The sequence below is a fragment of the Oryctolagus cuniculus genome, chromosome 8, assembly GCF_964237555.1.
Source record: "Oryctolagus cuniculus chromosome 8, mOryCun1.1, whole genome shotgun sequence".
NCBI classification, from domain to species: Eukaryota; Metazoa; Chordata; class Mammalia; order Lagomorpha; family Leporidae; genus Oryctolagus; species Oryctolagus cuniculus.
Window position 1 is genome coordinate 118,166,695 of NC_091439.1, and position 16,472 is coordinate 118,183,166.

A 16,472-nucleotide genomic window follows, 5' to 3' on the forward strand; every position below is an offset into this window, starting at 1 on the left:
GGATGGGGAAGAGCTGGCAGCATCCACTAGGATCCGGAGCCAGACAAGGGCAGCCAACTTCACCAGTCCCGTTCAGTGTGGTTCTGTAGGTTTTAGCCAGAGCCATCAGGCAAGGACATCCGCTCACAGGGATCTGCGTTGGAAAGGAGGAAGCCACCTCCCCCTGTCGCAGATGACGTGATTCTACGTACAGGGCAGCCAGAGACGCCAGGAAGAGGCAAGCTGCAGGCTGCCACTGCCAACAGCATCCTCACACACCAGCAGTGCTCTGGCCGAGACAGAACTTGTTCTCGGTTGCCAACGCCAGCATCTTAAATACCTTGGGAAAACCTAACCAAGGATGTGAAAAATCTACCATGAAAATTGCAAACCGTTAAGGAGAGGTGTAGCAGACACACAAAAATGGAAAAATATATATTCACGGACTAAGGCAATTAATATTGCCAAAATGTCCATGAAGCAATTCACAGAGTCAACAAATACCAATCAAAATACCAAGGACATTCTCCAGATGTAGAAAAAATAATACTAAATTTTACATGGAAACACAAGACTCCAAATAACCACAGCAATCTTAAAAACAAAGCCGGAGACATCACAACACCAGACTTTATGTGACAGGGCTGTTAGAATCAAGAGACTTGTACTGGCACAACAATAGACACGTAGGCCAATGGAGCAGAATACAAACTCCAGAGTCAGTCCACACATCCACAGCCAACCAATCTTTGACAAAAAAGCCAAAGTCACTCCCTGGAGAGAAGACAGTCTCTTCAACAAATGGTGTTGGGGAAACTGGATTTCCACATGCAGAATTTGAAACAAAACCCCTACCTTACACCCACAGAAAAATTAACTCTCATTGGATCAAGGATCTAAACCTAAGACCTGAAACCATCAAATTCTTAGAGGAAAACATTGGGGAAATGCCCAAGACACTAGTTTAGGCAAATACTTCTTGGAGAAGACTCTACAAACACAGGCAATAAAAGTAAAATTCAACGAACAGGATTCTATCAAGCTAAGAGGCTTCTAGGCAACAGAGGAAACAATAAGGTGATGAGGCAACCAGCAGAATGGGAGAAAATATTCATAAACTGTGCATCTGGTAAAGGAAAACATCCAGAATATGTAAAAGCTCTAGAAACTCAATGAAAAACCCGGTTAAGAAATGGGCAAATGACACGAACAGGCACTTTTCGAAAGAGAAAAAAAACCAATGGCCAACACATATGTGAAAAGATGCTTAGGATCACTAGTCTTTAGGGGAACGCAAATAAAAACCACAGTGAGGTTTCACCGTTCCCATCCACAACTCATGAATGCTGGCAGGGCCCAGTCCACTGACGGTGGGAATGTACTGGCCCAGCCGCTGTGGAAGACAGTATGGAGATTCCTCAGAAACCTACCAGACGACACAGCAGTTCTACTCCTGGGAGCAGGAGGAAGTGAAATGCAATCAGCATGCCCAAGGTTACAGCTCAGTTCACAGTAGTGAAGATGTACAGTCAACCTGGATGTCCACCAGCTGATGACCGGACAGAACATACCAAAAAAGAACGAAATAACGAAATCCTGGCATTTGCAGGGAAACAGATGTAACTGCAAGTCAGACCCAAGAAGAAAATAAAGCCACTTTTTCTCACTTGTGGTTCATATTTGTGGATTTGCTACCATAGTTGTAAATGAGTGAGACGGCATCCTTTCATTTTATTACCATTTACAGCCCTTGTCTGTCCTCCTGCTGAACTGTGGCCATTTCTCTTTTGCTATGTGGAGATCCCAGGTCAAAGCCTGTTTTTTTAAACATAATTTTAAAAACTATAATTCTGAGAAACTACAAAAGTGCCCACTGAATATGGAAAATAGCATAAGGCGAGGATTTCTCTGTGCTGTCTTCAGACGCCAGGCCTCCGAGGGCATGTGCTTAGTGGCGTCTGATGTGTGGGCGCCGTCTGACAGGGCTCACCTTCCTGAAGCCTCCTGCCCCTCCCCAGGGAGCTCTGAGGACATGGCCCCGAGCAGGGCACGGGTCAAGCGGGCGGCACCCTCCCCTGCGTGTCGACTCCGAGGTCACAATGACGCATCCCTGTTGTGTTACGGGCAGCTTTGCCCAGGTGACGCACAGCACACGCTGACAGGAGAAATGCTGGAGACAGATGACCCCTCAGGTCCGGGGCCGTGGGCACAGGCTGCATCGTGTGAGCCTGGGCGGCTGAGCAAGCAGGGCGCACACGCCTAGGACACAGCTCCCACGGGCCTGGGACCACCCCTCTGCCCAGCCATGACTGACAGAGACGCACACGTAGGCCAAGGCTGCTTCTCCCCCCTCCCCAGGTGAATGCCGCAGGCTGAACAGCATAACCCTAACATACGACCTGCTAGCCACGGCATCCCAGGGCCCCCAAGCAGTACCCCGGGGAGGGATGGCAGGGCTCCAGGCCCATGGACACAGCTGTCATCTGACCTCAGAACTTCTAGGCACAGGCAAGGGCACCGGGCAGGGCAGCGAGCAAGCCGTCGGCGCGGCCCGGAGCCGCGGCGAGGCCTGGTGTTTCTGCAGCTGCGTAGGCAGCCGTGCGGCCTGGAAGGTGCGCATCCCCTGGCTGTTTGCTTCTGTGACCCTCACGCTTTAACTGATAAATGATCACGGCTTATTTACAGAGCGCAGTGTGGTGCTTTGATCCGTGTCTACAGCATAGAAAGTCAAGCTAAGTAACAGCCCCACGTGCCCCCCGCACTGTTCCTGTGGTCAGGGTGTGGGAGCCTTTTACCAGCTGAGGGCCCTGCAGGGCGACAGACACTGGGAGCTGTCTCCCCAGCGGAACAGAGACTGCGCCTTTGATCAGCCTCCGGCAGCCCCTTTCCACACGTCGCTTCAGCTAGGGGAGCAGATAGAGGAGGGGCTGCCTCTCTCTGCAGAGAGCCAGAGACCCATGAGCCAGTGGGGCTCTGCCCCTCTATGCACTGTGTGTCCGCACCTTCCCTGGGCCTGAAGCCAAGGGACTGGGGCTGATTCAGCAGCTGCCACCTGGGGGAAGCGGCAGGTGTCTGGGAGACGGACCGTGCGCACACGCGCTCTCACCTGCACCTGTGGCCACCACCCTGGGGAAGCGGCAGGTGTCTGGGAGACGGACCGTGCGCACACGCTCTCACCTGCACCTGTGGCCACCACCCTGGGGAAGCAGCAGGTGTCTGGGAGACGGACCGTGCGAATACACACTCTCACTGCACCTGTCAGCCAGGATGCTCGCGTCCGGCAGGGCCTCCAGGGCCGCTCCCCATGCCCTCGTGCCAGGAGCCAAGCCAGCCGGCGCTCTCCTTCCCTACCGGCCCGCCGCCTGGCCTCCCGCAGCCCCGGTGCTTACTCTCCTCGGCGAGGTCGTTCTCCTCGGCTTCCCGCTCCATCTCCTTGCGCCAGCCCTCCATGCGCTTGGTCTCCGTGTGCAGCAGCTTCAGGAACCAGGAGCCATCCCTGCGGCAGGGCGACATCCTCCCGCTGTCCACGGGCTCCAGCGAGGGCTCCAGCCAGGGGTCGGCGGGGGGCAGGCTGGCCGTGTCCGCCTGTGTGCGGTAGTCCTCCCGGTAGCTGAAGAGCCCCTGTGTCCGCACCGTCCGCACCGCCCCGTACTGTGTCGGGGTGCTGGGCTCTGAGCGCCGCTGGAATGAGGAGCCGAACTGCAGGCCCTTGTCCTCCGTAGCTGTGTGGCCGGCGAAGCCCTCCAGCTCCAGGTCGGCCTGCACGGCGGCCGTGACACTGTTGGAACGCTTGAACCGCCCGTGCCTGTGGAGAAGCCACGAGACGTGGTTGCCCTTCGGGGGCCACCGTGCATGTGCCACCCTGCACCCCGCGGGACCCCGCTCCTCCGGTGCAGCTGTTCCCTCTGCACAACCCTTGCTCTGGAGACGGCTGGACGTTAGTCTCAGCGCACTAGCTGCCCATCCCTGGGCAAGCTTCCTGGATGGTGCGGGGGCCTCACAGGCCCAGCAAAACGAGCCCCCCAGGCTGGACCTCCGCCCAGGGCCACACCCACGGGCAGATAAAGCAGCCAGGATACCCCCGGGGCTGCAGCTGCTCTCTGTGTGCGGACTGATGAGGCCAGGCCTTTGGGTCCTGGGGGTGCTGTCCCGGTGTGTTTAACTGCCAACATTTCCACAGGGCTGACTGCAAGGAACACCCCTAGAACCGCGCACCCAGGGCTGCCTGCCAGTGACACGCGTGCATGTCTGTGCATCCCGTGGCTCTCTAGCTCTGCCCTGGGCGCACTATGTGTGCAGCTGCTTTCCTGTGCTGTAGGCTGTGGCCAGCAGGAGCCTGGGCTGGAGGCAGAAGCCAGGTTCCGAGGTGGTCATTGGCCAGCGTGGAACCTGGGAAGCCCTGGGCAATCTAAACCTTTCCTGGTGGGGTCCCAACCCCTTCCCTCAGTAGGGAGGCCACACCACACGTGGCAGGTGCTGTTGACACGCAAGCCGCCCATCCTGCACGTGTGTGCGGCTGGCGTCTGCAGAGGAAGCAGTCTTGTGGCACAGGCTGTGCCTCCGCAGCCTGCTCTCAGCACTGCCCGGTAGGGAGCACACGCCTGCTTTGCCCTCAGCCCCCTCCCCTCCAGAGAGAGGACTGGCAGTCCCTCCTGCTCCTAGCTGGTAAATTACTTTGAGAAGAATTACTCCCTCGCCTCTTGCAAAAGCCAGAGGTGGTGCTAAGTCATAGTTGAGCGACAGGCGTGGGAACTGCGCTCGGGCGGCCCCAGGTGCACAAACGGCGAGGGCCATGGAGGGCCAGTGTGACCGCGCGGCGCGGCACCGAGGGCTGAGTTACCGCTTGTCGTCTTCCACTTGCACCCCGACAGAGTGAAATTCCCGCAGGCCGCGGCTCTCCGTGTCGGAGTCCGTAGCTGTTTCCACCTAATGCAACACAGAACATCTCGTTGTAGAAGCAAAACATGGGGCCTGGGCCAGGGACTGCTTTTTTCGGTCATTCACTTGTCATTATGCATTTGTTTAATTAATACAGAAACGTACTTGACCCAGTAAAATCACAGAGGGGTGGAGACGCATTCACATTGGAATAGCTTTTCTGCTGCTCTGTGCCACCCAGTCTCACAGAACTACTTGAACACAAGGCTGCACTTCAGTTTTCTAAACATATGCAAATGAAATCACTTAGATCAGCTCAGGCGAGAAACAAGCTTTGTCCAACTGCACTACAGCAGCCCTGGCTCTGGCCCCTGCACTGCAGCACCGGCAGCCCTGGCTCTGGCCCCTGCACTGTAGCACCGGCAGTCCTGGCCCCTGCACTGTAGCACCGGCAGCTCTGGCTCTGGCCCCTGCACTGTAGCACCGGCAGCCCTGGCTCTGACCCCTGCACTGTAGCACCGGCAGCCCTGGCTCTGGCCCCTGCACTGTAGCACCGGCAGCCCTGGCTCTGGCCCTGCACTGTAGCACAGGCAGCCCTGGCTCTGGCCCCTGCACTGTAGCACCGGCAGCCCTGGCTCTGGCCCCTGCACTGTAGCACCGGCAGCCCTGGCTCTGGCCCCTGCACTGTAGCACCGGCAGCCCTGGCTCTGGCCCCTGCACTGTAGCACCGGCAGCCCTGGCTCTGGCCCCTGCACTGTAGCACAGGCAGCCCTGGCTCTGGCCCCTGCACTGTAGCACCGGCAGCCCTGGCTCTGGCCCTGCACTGTAGCACCAGCAGCCCTGGCTCTGGCCCCTGCACTGTAGCACCGGCAGCCCTGGCTCTGGCCCTGCACTGTAGCACCAGCAGCCCTGGCTCTGGCCCTGCACTGTAGCACCGGCAGCCCTGGCTCTGGCCCCTGCACTGTAGCACCGGCAGCCCTGGCTCTGGCCCTGCACTGTAGCACCAGCAGCCCTGGCCCCTGCACTGTAGCACCGGGCAGCTCTCGCCATGTTCTAGAGCGAAGAACATGAGCACAGATGACAGGAGCAAACGAGCGACTTGATAGAATTATGCTGCCAGCTGCATCCACAGACACAGGAAGGAATCAGCGTGATCAGAACAGCGAGGCAAACTCTGCATCTGCATCCTACCCAGCTACGTGTTTATCTACAGGTAGCTGTGCCTGTGCAGGTGCACCTGCGTCTACACAGAGCTCTGTGTAGCTCCATGTCCCTGTGCCTGTGCCCACAGGGGCACACATGGATCTAAATGTAGCTGCGTCCATGTAGAGCCACATGTGTATCTGTGCACTGCCATACCTGCACCTACACGTGCGTGTCTACAGGAGTGCGGCAGCCCCACATCGGGAACAGGACTGCCATCAGGAAGAGGTCAGGGATTCCACAGGAAGCCCCTCCTGCTGCTGCCCCTGCAGGAGTCTCCCGGGAACCCTGAGACGCTCACTGGCTGTGTGACGTTATCCCGAGGGAGTCCTGCCACCAGACATTTTTTGAGAAAAAATCACCACCCGGAACGTCTCAGTACCAACTGCTGAAACCAGAGGTTAGCGAAGCCGGAAGCACCCAGATGCGGAACCGGCTGTCTGCGTTCCCAGGAGCGTTCCTTGTTCTATGGGGAGGACTGCCGGCCCCCATCCGGGGCGTTGTGACTGAGCTGTACACCCGCCTTTCCTTCAAAGCATCACCGATCTCTCCCAGGACAGCAGCCCCAGGGTCTTCCAAGAGCGTGGTGAGAGCTGCACTCTGAGTGATGGCCTCAAGGCAGAGCCAAACAAACAGGGCGGAGCCGACTCCAGCCACCAGAAGCAAGGCTGTGGGCCGCTTGGTGTTTCTGAGGTGTCCCCCTGCCCCAGGTGCCCTGCTGGGCAGCGTGGCTGCCTGTAATCCCAGAGGGGCAGCCGGGGAGCCAGGGGCGGGAACTCGCCTGGGGCTCCCTGCTTGCTGAGGGCGCAGCCAGGGGCCTTGCGTGCAGCTCTCTGCCCGCACGGATGCCCCGCGGCCCCTGGCGGGCTTCTGCCTCCTGCACTGGGGCTGCAGTGCATCTGTGCTCCAGTTTCCACAGCTGCAGGCCGAGCGTGGACTGCAGGCAGAATATTCATTCCTGGAGGAAATTCCTAGGCTTCCTGTTGGGATTCAGCCTCCTCCTCCTGGTCTTGTGTGGAGATGAGTTTACACAGGACGGTGATGATGCACTTCCAACGCCACGGCCGCGCCACGAGGCATCCTGGTGCATCTCACCATGGGACCTGACCTCGTCAAGCAGGGAAACTTTGTCTATTTCTAGACTTCTACACACGGCGTGCCGTGGGTCTGTCTACCTTGTGTGCATTTTACCAGTCTGGAAATAGGTCACGGGACACGCAGATGATGGGAAACCACGCATGGGTCTCAAAGTTCCTGCACGCGACTGAATGGCGTTGCTCCTGTCCTCAAATTCCTACCACGTTCGCCTCAGTGGCTGCGCTGCCAGAGCCGAGCCTGCAGGCAGGGCCCAGAACACCCGGGAAACGGGGGAGGGGCAAGGCTGGGGGTGCAGCGTGGCGACACCACGCACTCACAGTGGTGGTGACCACTGCAAAATACGGGACTACAGAAAGTGGGTCAGGGACCGTGGACAACAGTGATGGGATGCACGCACACACACACACACAAAGTGAGCACCAGTGCAAAATGCGGGACTACAGAAAGTGGGTCAGGGGCCGTGGACAACAGTGCCGGGACGCACGTGCATACACACATGCACACACACCCTTGCAGGCACGTACACACTGTGTGACTACAAGTATGAGGCAATCTCTGTATCCAGGTCTCTGACTTAATTTTGCTGGCTGAAGAGTGAAGTAGGAAGCTATAACTGGGCCTCGTCAGATTCTGCCTTTGCCGGCTGTGAAACTCAAGGGGCCCTTTCCTGAGCAAGCTGTCGGCTGGGTGTCAGGCACCTGCGGCAGGCCGAGAGGGCGGCCCGGCACCACGCTGCGTCTCCGGAGCTCCCAGGCACGAGCTGTTAGGAGCTCCCTGATGGAGCCGTGGTGAGCGACAGGTGATGGCTCACGGTGCTTCTGGGACAACCGGGGCTGAGCCGAGGGCCACTCTTGTACAGTCTGTTCAGGACAGGAGTCTGGTGTGTGCACACAGGGCTGATGAGAATGGGCTGGGGTGGGGAGGAGGCCTTGGCGCCTGGGCCCCAGCTTGTGCGTGCACCCGACAGGCCGAGAGGCCCTCTGGGCTCCTCGTGCGTCGCTGTTCCTCTCAGAGCCACCTGCTGCACAAGCCACACTGCGTTAGGTGCAAACTGGCTCTGAGTCCGCAGGGACCCCTGGGCAGAGGCCGGGGTGCCGTGCTCAGGCCAGGCGTGTGCAGGAAACCCCACAGAGGTTTTCACCGACACTGCCCCGCACCCTCCCAGTCCCCGCCACCCGCCTGTAGTGAGGATGGGGGCCGGGGGCAGGAGGCAGCTCCTGTCTCACACATGTGCCTGGAGAGAACACGGGCAGCTCTGCACGTGTAGCGGGACTCAGGGACGAGTCCCACAGTGAAGACAGCAAGGGGATTGGGCTTGTGGGCACTGGCCTGCACTCGGTGCTGCTGGACGGAGCTGTGCAGGAAGCACTGGCCATGGTCATGGTGTTGTGTGATGCCCTGACTCTGGGCCTGAGACCTGCGCTTCCTGCATGCAGGCTCAGCTCCACCTGCTTCCCTGTGGCCGTGGCTCTGGGAAGGGGCAGCAGCCAGGTGTCAGGCACGATTCGGCTGGCTTTCAGACGGCCGTCACCCTGCAGCTCAGGGGTCTTCACCTCTGCTTTGGGACACTTACCCTCCCTGCACCTTAGTGCAGCCAGCCACAGCCTGGAGGGGCCCACCACGGGCACAGAGCACGGCCACGCAGCCTGGAGGGGACCACCGCGGGCACAGAGCACGGCCACGCAGCCTGGAGGGGCCCACCGCGGGCACAGAGCACGGCCACGCGGCCTGGAGGGGCCCACCGCGGGCACAGAGCACGACCACGCGGCCTGGAGGGGCCCACCACGGGCACAGAGCACGGCCACGTGGCCTGGAGGGGACCACCACGGGCACAGAGCACGGCCACGCGGCCTGGAGGGGCCCACCGCGGGCACAGAGCATGGCCACGCGGCCTGGAGGTGCACCCACGACAGCCCGCCGCCCGCTTACTCTGCTTTCACCCTGCCCGGCTCCTCTGCGGCCTGCGGGGTCTGTGCAGGACCCCTCCTTCTGCTCCCTGGCCATCCGTTCTCTGCCCCATCTTTACTCCTGGACTGGCTCCCCCACTGCTGTCTGCTCAGCTGCGGGGTTCCGAGCTCACACGGCCTGTGCCGTCTGCAGTGCCAGGAGAATAGAACCAGCAGACAAGCGTCCTCTCCAGCCCTCCCCCGACGGCCCCCCGTCCACTCACGTACCCAACATTGACCGAGCACTGGCTATGTGCCAGGCACTGTGCTAGGTGCCGGGGGTCATGTGCCCCAGGTGTGGTCCTGGCCCTCACACAACAGCTGTGTGTGTGGGGGGCTCGCAGCAGCCAGCCTGGAGCAGCATTGCCGGGGGCTGCCTTTGCCAGGAGATGTGACCTCCCTGGGTGGCTGAAGTCCCTCATGGCAGCGAGTGTGGCTGGAGGGCCTCTCCGGGCCTCAGCCCCCGAGGTCCCCGCCAGCGTGGAGTGGGTGCGCCTAGCAGGGTGCCTGGCACATAGAGTCAGGACAGAGGGGACGAGAGCAGTTGTGGGAGGGATTGGGGAGGGAAGGCCAAGCCCATGCGCACGTGGCCGACGGAGTCTCGGTACTTACGTCGGACCTTGGGGACGGCTGAGGCTCTGGGAACTCAGACTCCTAAACAAAACAACGAAGCCACAGTGTGGGCATCCAGCTCAGGGCGGAGGCCAGCGGGCCTCCCCCGGCTCCGCCGGCCCCCGCCACGCTTCACGCTGGGCCGCACGGCCAGCTCCCACTCCTCTCCGGGGGCTGGCTGAAATGCCACTGGATGAGTGACGAGAGGCAGCCCCACCAGTCAGGGAGGGGAGAGCCGCTGGAGGCAGACCTGGAGGAAGTCCCTGCCTGCTGGGCTGCCACCTTGTGGCACTGGCCCTGAGCTTGCCAAGCAGGGGTGGGGAGTGGAGGGAGCCGGCCGCCCTCTGAGCTGAGGCCCTGGGCCTGCACACGCCTCGTCCTCCCATGACCTTCCACCGCCCCCTCGACCGAGCACCGTGTGCAGAACCAGACGTTCACCACAACACGCCCTCCTCAGCCCGAGATGACGCCGTCCCCACACCGTCTGGGCAGCTGTGGCCCCTCGAGAATGCCCCACATGTGGGGTACGGGCCGCATGGGGCCTCGGCCCACCTCGCTGCCCACAGGGACGCTACCTGGACGCCGATGGAGGAGCGCCGGCTCTTGAGGAAGTCCTCGGCCTTGGATGCCAGCGCACCTGTGTCACTGGTCCGTGAGGGGCCGCCCTGGCCGTCCGCGTGGCGCTGGGCTGCGGCCGTCTCCAGAGCCAGACTCACGGCCTTACTGCTGTCCAGGCTGTCCGTGGAGCCGTAGAGGCCGCGGCCGTCCTGGGCCCACGGGGCCATCCGCTGGGCCCGGCTGTCCTGGTAGGCGTCCTGCGTGGACTCGGTGCTGCTCTGCGCTGCCACTGAGATGAGAGGCTTGGAGGTGGTCCGGGGAGGGACGGGCGGGGGCGTTTTCTTGTAGTTTGGGTAGGAGACCGCTGCGAGAGAAAGACACAGGGTCAGCAAGAGGTGCCCCACGTGCACCCCGGACGTCCGGCCTGAGAGGGCGACACCAGATCTGGGAGAACACGGCGGTCTGGGCCTGTGACCCCTGCGTGACACGGCGCAGTCCTGGGATCACGGGAAGTGCACTGTTCCTGCTAAACTATGGCAGATGAGACCCTGACGCCCAGAGAGACGAGTACGGAGCGCTTGTAACAGGAACCTGCGGGGCAGGCGCTCAGCCCAGGGCCCGGTGCCTGGGTGCAGCCCTGGCTCTGCTAATGTGCCCCTGGGAGGCAGCAGTGCCTGCACCCACGTGGGAGACACGGACGGAGTCCCGGCTTCAGCCTGACCCAACCCTGGCTGTTGGAACCAGTGCAGGGAAGACATTCCTCAGGAAACCCTGCCTTTCCGCCACAGTGTCTGCGGGTGGAGCGTCGGGGCTACAGTGCTGCACGTGCACAGGACCAGCACCCGCAGGCGGAGGCACAGCCCTCGGCGAGTGGGGTCTTCACACGACAGGGCAGCCCCTGGCCGGGTTCATCTGCAGGCAGGAGGGTCTCTGTCCTCCCAGGACGGACCTGCAGATCCACTGACCTGGCGGGGCGCGGGGAGCAGCAGCGCCCGCTCCACACTCTGAGGCCGACCGCGCTGGGGTTCCTGGTGTTGCACTGCTGGGGTTCTCACGCAGGAACGCTGATGTGAGCCCCACCTCGGCGCCAGTGCAGGGACCGAGAAGCCTCAGAGACACAAGAATCCATGTTTAAAAAGCACAGGTTCAGGGCTGGCACTGTGGTGTAGTGGGTAAAGCCGCTGCCTGCAGTGCCGGCATCCCATATGAGCGCCAGTTCGAGTCCCGGCTGCTCCACTTCCGATCCAGCTCTCTGCTGTGGCCTGGGAAAGCAGCACAAGATGGCCCAAATCCTTGGGCCCCTGTACCTGTGTGGGAGACCTGGAAGAAGTTCCTGGCTCCTGGCTTCGGATCGGCCCAGCTCCAGCCACTGTGGTCAACTGGGTATTGAACCAGCAGATGGAAGACCCCCCTCTCTCTAACTCTTTGAAAAAAATAAAAAATAAAAGCACGTGTTCTCCACGTAGCTGGGCTCATCTTCAGCGCTGGGCTGAGCAGGCACCACGGCGCACGCGCACATCACTGCAGACGTGGACAGTCACCGAGCGCAGGCTCTCCCAACAAGCTGAAGCGAGGTCATGCGGAGGCGTTGCAGCCTGGCTCGCTCACACCTTCACGGTTATTCTCCAAGGCTTCCTGACAGACGTGTCCACAATCTAGACACACCACTAGCTTCCCTCCTGCAGGGGATTCCTTTAAGGCAAAAAACATCTCCACGGTCCAGGAAAATCACCCATCAAATGCATTTGCAAGAGGATGAAGGAACTTTTGACTTCTTTGACACACATTATGGAAAGTCGAGGATTGGAAAAAAAAGATCCCATGTGGACGGAAGCCAAAAGGAAGCAGGCGTAGCCTCCGGAGAGGAGGCACGTATGAGGTTATAGACTGTGCAGCAGGACAGAGGACAGAGCCACCAGCACAGCTGACCCTGCAGATGCCCCCAGCGCTGGGGCACCGATGATGGGAGACCCTGTGCACTCCGCCACCTGACAGTGGGCCTGGGACACCCTGCCTGCATCAAAGGATGGACACTCCAGTCGGAGAAACCAGTGATGGGAGAGCCAACCCCACCACACCACAGGACCTGGCCGATGAGTGTGGGTTCCCCCAACCCCAACTGCAGGCCATGGGCTCGGCCATGACGCACGTCCCAAGTGGCTCAGAAACGTTGAAATCAGGCATCTTCCCGTATCACAAAGAGCAAGACTAGAAACCGCCCAACACATGGAGACCAAGCCACACTCTCCTCAGTGAACAGTGAGTCAACACACAGATGAAAACTGAAATAAAAGATGAAAATGGAAACACAGCATCAGAGCTTGCAGGCTCACCCCAGGAGCAGGGCAGAGGGAAGCCGGCAGCAGCAAGAGGAAGCTTGCCAGGGAGGCAGCCTAGCCAGGAAGCAAGGCCAGATCACACCCGACCTAGGACGGAAGAGCCCAGACCACGAGGCAGAGGCGCGTCAGTCACACCAATGATGAACAAATCCTGCTGCCCTCAACGGCTGCAGGCCATCACTCAGGAGTTCAATGGGGGACAAAGCAAAAGGCCCTGGTTTAGCAGAACCGTGTGCAGGGGCTACAAGCAATGATCAGTGGGGAGAGGGCTGCTTCACCCGTATGTAGCAAATCTCACGGTGGTCACAGGCAATTAAAACTACAGGGCATTTCCAACCAGTCCCTCAGCAACACAAGGACCACTAGGGGCATCTGCAGGCCAGCACATGGGACAATGAGCAGAAAGGGATGAATCTGTAGATGCGTGCAACTTACCAAACCGAACCAGGAAGACACAGGAGACCCGTACAGACCTTGAGACTGAGCCGGTAAGAAAGTGTCTCCCAACAAAGATGGCTCTTACTGGTGAATTCCACAAAACATTCAAAAAGAACTAATATAAATTCTTCCTAAACTCTTGCACAAAGTTGGAAAGCGGGACCCTACCAAACTCAGTTCATGAGGCCAGCATTACTGACAGGAAAACCCGACGGAAACCAGACCAGCACCCCCGAGGAACACGGAAGCAAATCCTCAACCACACACGTGCGGCCAGGGGTGCAAGGGGTCACCCCGTGCTACCGTGTGCACCCAGACGGGAGCACCTCCACAGAAACAGAAGCCAGAGAATCCAACACTGTTCACAGTGAGAACCCCCAACGCCACACCACGGCTGCAGAAGGACCATGTCTCAAGCTAATCAAGGCTGTCTATGAAGAACCCACAGCCTACGCCATGCCAAAGGGGCACAGCTCAAAGTGCCCCCTCTAAGACCTGGGCAAGCAGGCGGCCAGCTCTCCCCACACTGCAACAAGTCCTGGGAGTTTCAGAGCAACCAGAACAAAGAAAGGACATCCCGCCCGGAAAGAAGCCAAAGCCTCCCTGCTGGCGATGGCATCATATCCCACGAAGAAAAATGGACGCACCCCGAGAAGCTACTGGAACTGATAAATGAGTTCAGTGATGTCTCAGAAAGCAAACGCTATGTACAGGAATGAAGTATGTTATGTGTCAACATTAAGAAGTGACCAAGTAGTCCCACTCACACTATCTGCAAAAGACTCAATACGGAGGAACGCACTTCCCCAAGGAAGCGCAAGCTCTCTTCAGTGAAAACCAGGGCACGCTGATGGACTGGTGAGTACTGTTACAACGTCCGTATGACCCAAGGAATCTGCAAATCCAGTGCAACCCCCACCAACGAACACAAAATAATCACACAATTCAGACAAAGGGCCCAGGAGAGCCAAGCACGTCTGAGCCAAACAGAACTGGAGGCACTGGAACGTCTGACTTCACAACACACCTCAAAGCTACAATGATCAGAACAGCTCACGGCTGGCACAGACAGACACGGAGACGAGGGACAGAGCAGGAGTCCAGAAACGGATGCACTGCCTCACAGGCTCCTAACGTTTGAACGAGGCGCCAGTGGAGAACGAATCCAGACGTGGACACTTAACTGGACCGCACCCCCAGGGAGAACACAGCCCTGCTCAAAACGGAGCAAGAGGGAAGCTGTGCGCACGGCCATGAGGGCCCGAGAGTACTGCCAGGTCTTCAGGCGGTTAAAACCATTCCATCTACACACGTCCGGAACACACATCTGCTCCCGCACACGACGTGACAGCTCTCTGGACCTCTAGAAATCTCTGCCTCTGGCTTGACCCATCCGTGTGCAGGCTTCTCCGGGTTGCGTCCCTGTGCTGAATCTGAGACATTCCAGGCTGACCGCCTATGAGCAGTGGACAGCACAGCCTGTGCGGCCGGGCAAATGCCCAGAGTCTACCTTCTAACACTTGCCCCCACCTTCACAAACCTGGAAGCTGCAACCATCAGTGATTCCCCCGCTCAGCTTTGCAACGCTGGGTCAGGGCCTGAGCCAGGTCAGTGGTGAGAGAGGGAGCAACCCAAAAGGCCTTGGAACCCCAGCTCCACTGTTTGTCTGCTGGTTGCCATCAAAGCAACGTGTCTGCCTCCGTGTCCCCTTCTGTGAGATGGAGACAGGACTCCACTGGCCTGGCCCGGCGTCCTGGACCACACAGTGCCCTGTGTGTGCCTGAGACTGAGTCTCGGGGCGGGGAGGCTGGGGAGGAGGCGTGTGGACGCCTGCTCCTTCTTGGCCTTCACTTGTAGAGCAAGGTGGACAGCGGGAGGCTGAGGGGACATCTCTCAGCTCACGCAGTGCCATTCTTTTACGTCTGAAGTGGGAAGGACAGAGGGGAGCGTGTGGGATCCCCTTCCTGCAGAGCTGGCTGGGCGGGACGTGGCCACATCCATGTGACAGCCTGGGCTTGGCCTGTGATCCCCACGTGACAGCCTGGGCTTGGCCCGTGGGCCCCATGTGACAGCCCGGGCTTGGCCCGTGGGCCCCATGTGACAGCCCGGGCTTGGCCCGTGGGCCCCATGTGACAGCCCGGGCTTGGCCTGTGGGCCCCGCGTGACAGCCTGGGCTTGGCCTGTGATCCCCGCGTGACAGCCTGGGCTTGGCCCGTGGGCCCTGTGTGACAGCTTGGGCTTGGCCCATGGGCCCCGTGTGACAACCTGGGCTTGGCCCGTGGGCCCCACGTGACAGCCCAGGCTCAGCTTGTGGGCCCCACGTGACAGCCCAGGCTCAGCCTGTGGGCCCCACGTGACAGCCCGGGCTCAGCTCATGGGCCCCGCGTGACAGCCTGGGCTTGGCCTGTGGGCCCCGCGTGACAGCCTGGGCTTGGCCTGTGATCCCCGCGTGACAGCCTGGGCTTGGCCCGTGGGCCCTGTGTGACAGCTTGGGCTTGGCCCATGGGCCCCGTGTGACAACCTGGGCTTGGCCCGTGGGCCCCGCGTGACAGCCTGGGCTCAGCTTGTGGGCCCCACGTGACAGCCCAGGCTCAGCCTGTGGGCCCCGCGTGACAGCCCGGGCTTAGCTCGTGGGCCCCGCGTGACAGCCCGGGCTCAGCCCGTGGGCCCCGTGTGACAGCCCGGGCTCAGCCCATGGGCCCCGGGTGACAGCCCGGGCTCAGCTCGTGGGCCCCGCGTGACAGCCCGGGCTCAGCCCGTGGGCCCCGCGTGGCTGCTGCTGCGACTCAGCTGTGTTGAGTCTCGTCATATGGGAAGGGGAACGCGTGCAGCTGTCAACTCAGGACACTGAAGTAACAGGCCCCGGGGAGGGCCTGGGCCTCCTGGCTCCAGCTCCCTGCTACTCCAGCCTTGGGTCTCTGCCACCCACGTGGGTGACCTGATCAAGTTCCGGCTCCCTGCCTTGGCCCCAGGCCAGCCCTGGTTACTGTGTGCACTGGAGCAGTGGACCGACAGGTGCTAGTTCTCTCCCTCCGCCTCTGACATGAATCATCAGTTTCCAAAGGTGAACTCAATCCCCGTACATCTGGAAGGCACGGTTTCTCCCGCCTCTTCCCGCCTCACTTACACGGACTAAACCAGCGACGAAACTTCGCTTAAGCGTCCTGCATTTTTTGAAGCCCTTGTCAGAGCTGTATTGTGGGTCCATCCTGGAAAGCCTCAGCCACGAGCCCGCCCTGGAGTCAGAGGGAAGCTCTGCAGAGAGCCGCCGCCCGCGCCCTGGTGCTGAGAGGACAAAGCTTAGGCACTGCCGCTGCGCGGCCGGAGCGTCCTTGTGTTGTGCACTCGGCTAACCACCACAGCCTGGCCGGCGTTTAAAGCCTCAGAACATCCGTGCAGAGTAGAATTAAAGTTTATTTTG

At 60.1% G+C, this 16,472-nt stretch overlaps 1 protein-coding gene across 5 annotated transcripts in view; it reads right to left on the reverse strand.

The window, feature by feature from the left end:
• The window catches only part of DLGAP2 (DLG associated protein 2), a 583,372-nt gene that overhangs the window by 12,151 nt on the left and 554,749 nt on the right, over nt 1-16,472 (reverse strand). For 4 of the 5 annotated variants that reach the window (XM_070047249.1, XM_070047250.1, XM_070047251.1 and 1 more), the window contains 4 exons: nt 10,292-10,638; nt 9,717-9,758; nt 4,820-4,905; nt 3,369-3,784 (listed from right to left, as the gene is read on the reverse strand). In XM_070047249.1, coding sequence (XP_069903350.1) covers nt 3,369-3,784; nt 4,820-4,905; nt 9,717-9,758; nt 10,292-10,638 — 891 coding nt within the window. The remainder of the gene's footprint in view (nt 1-3,368; nt 3,785-4,819; nt 4,906-9,716; nt 9,759-10,291; nt 10,639-16,472) is intronic. The other variant, XM_070047248.1, reaches the window with a different exon arrangement.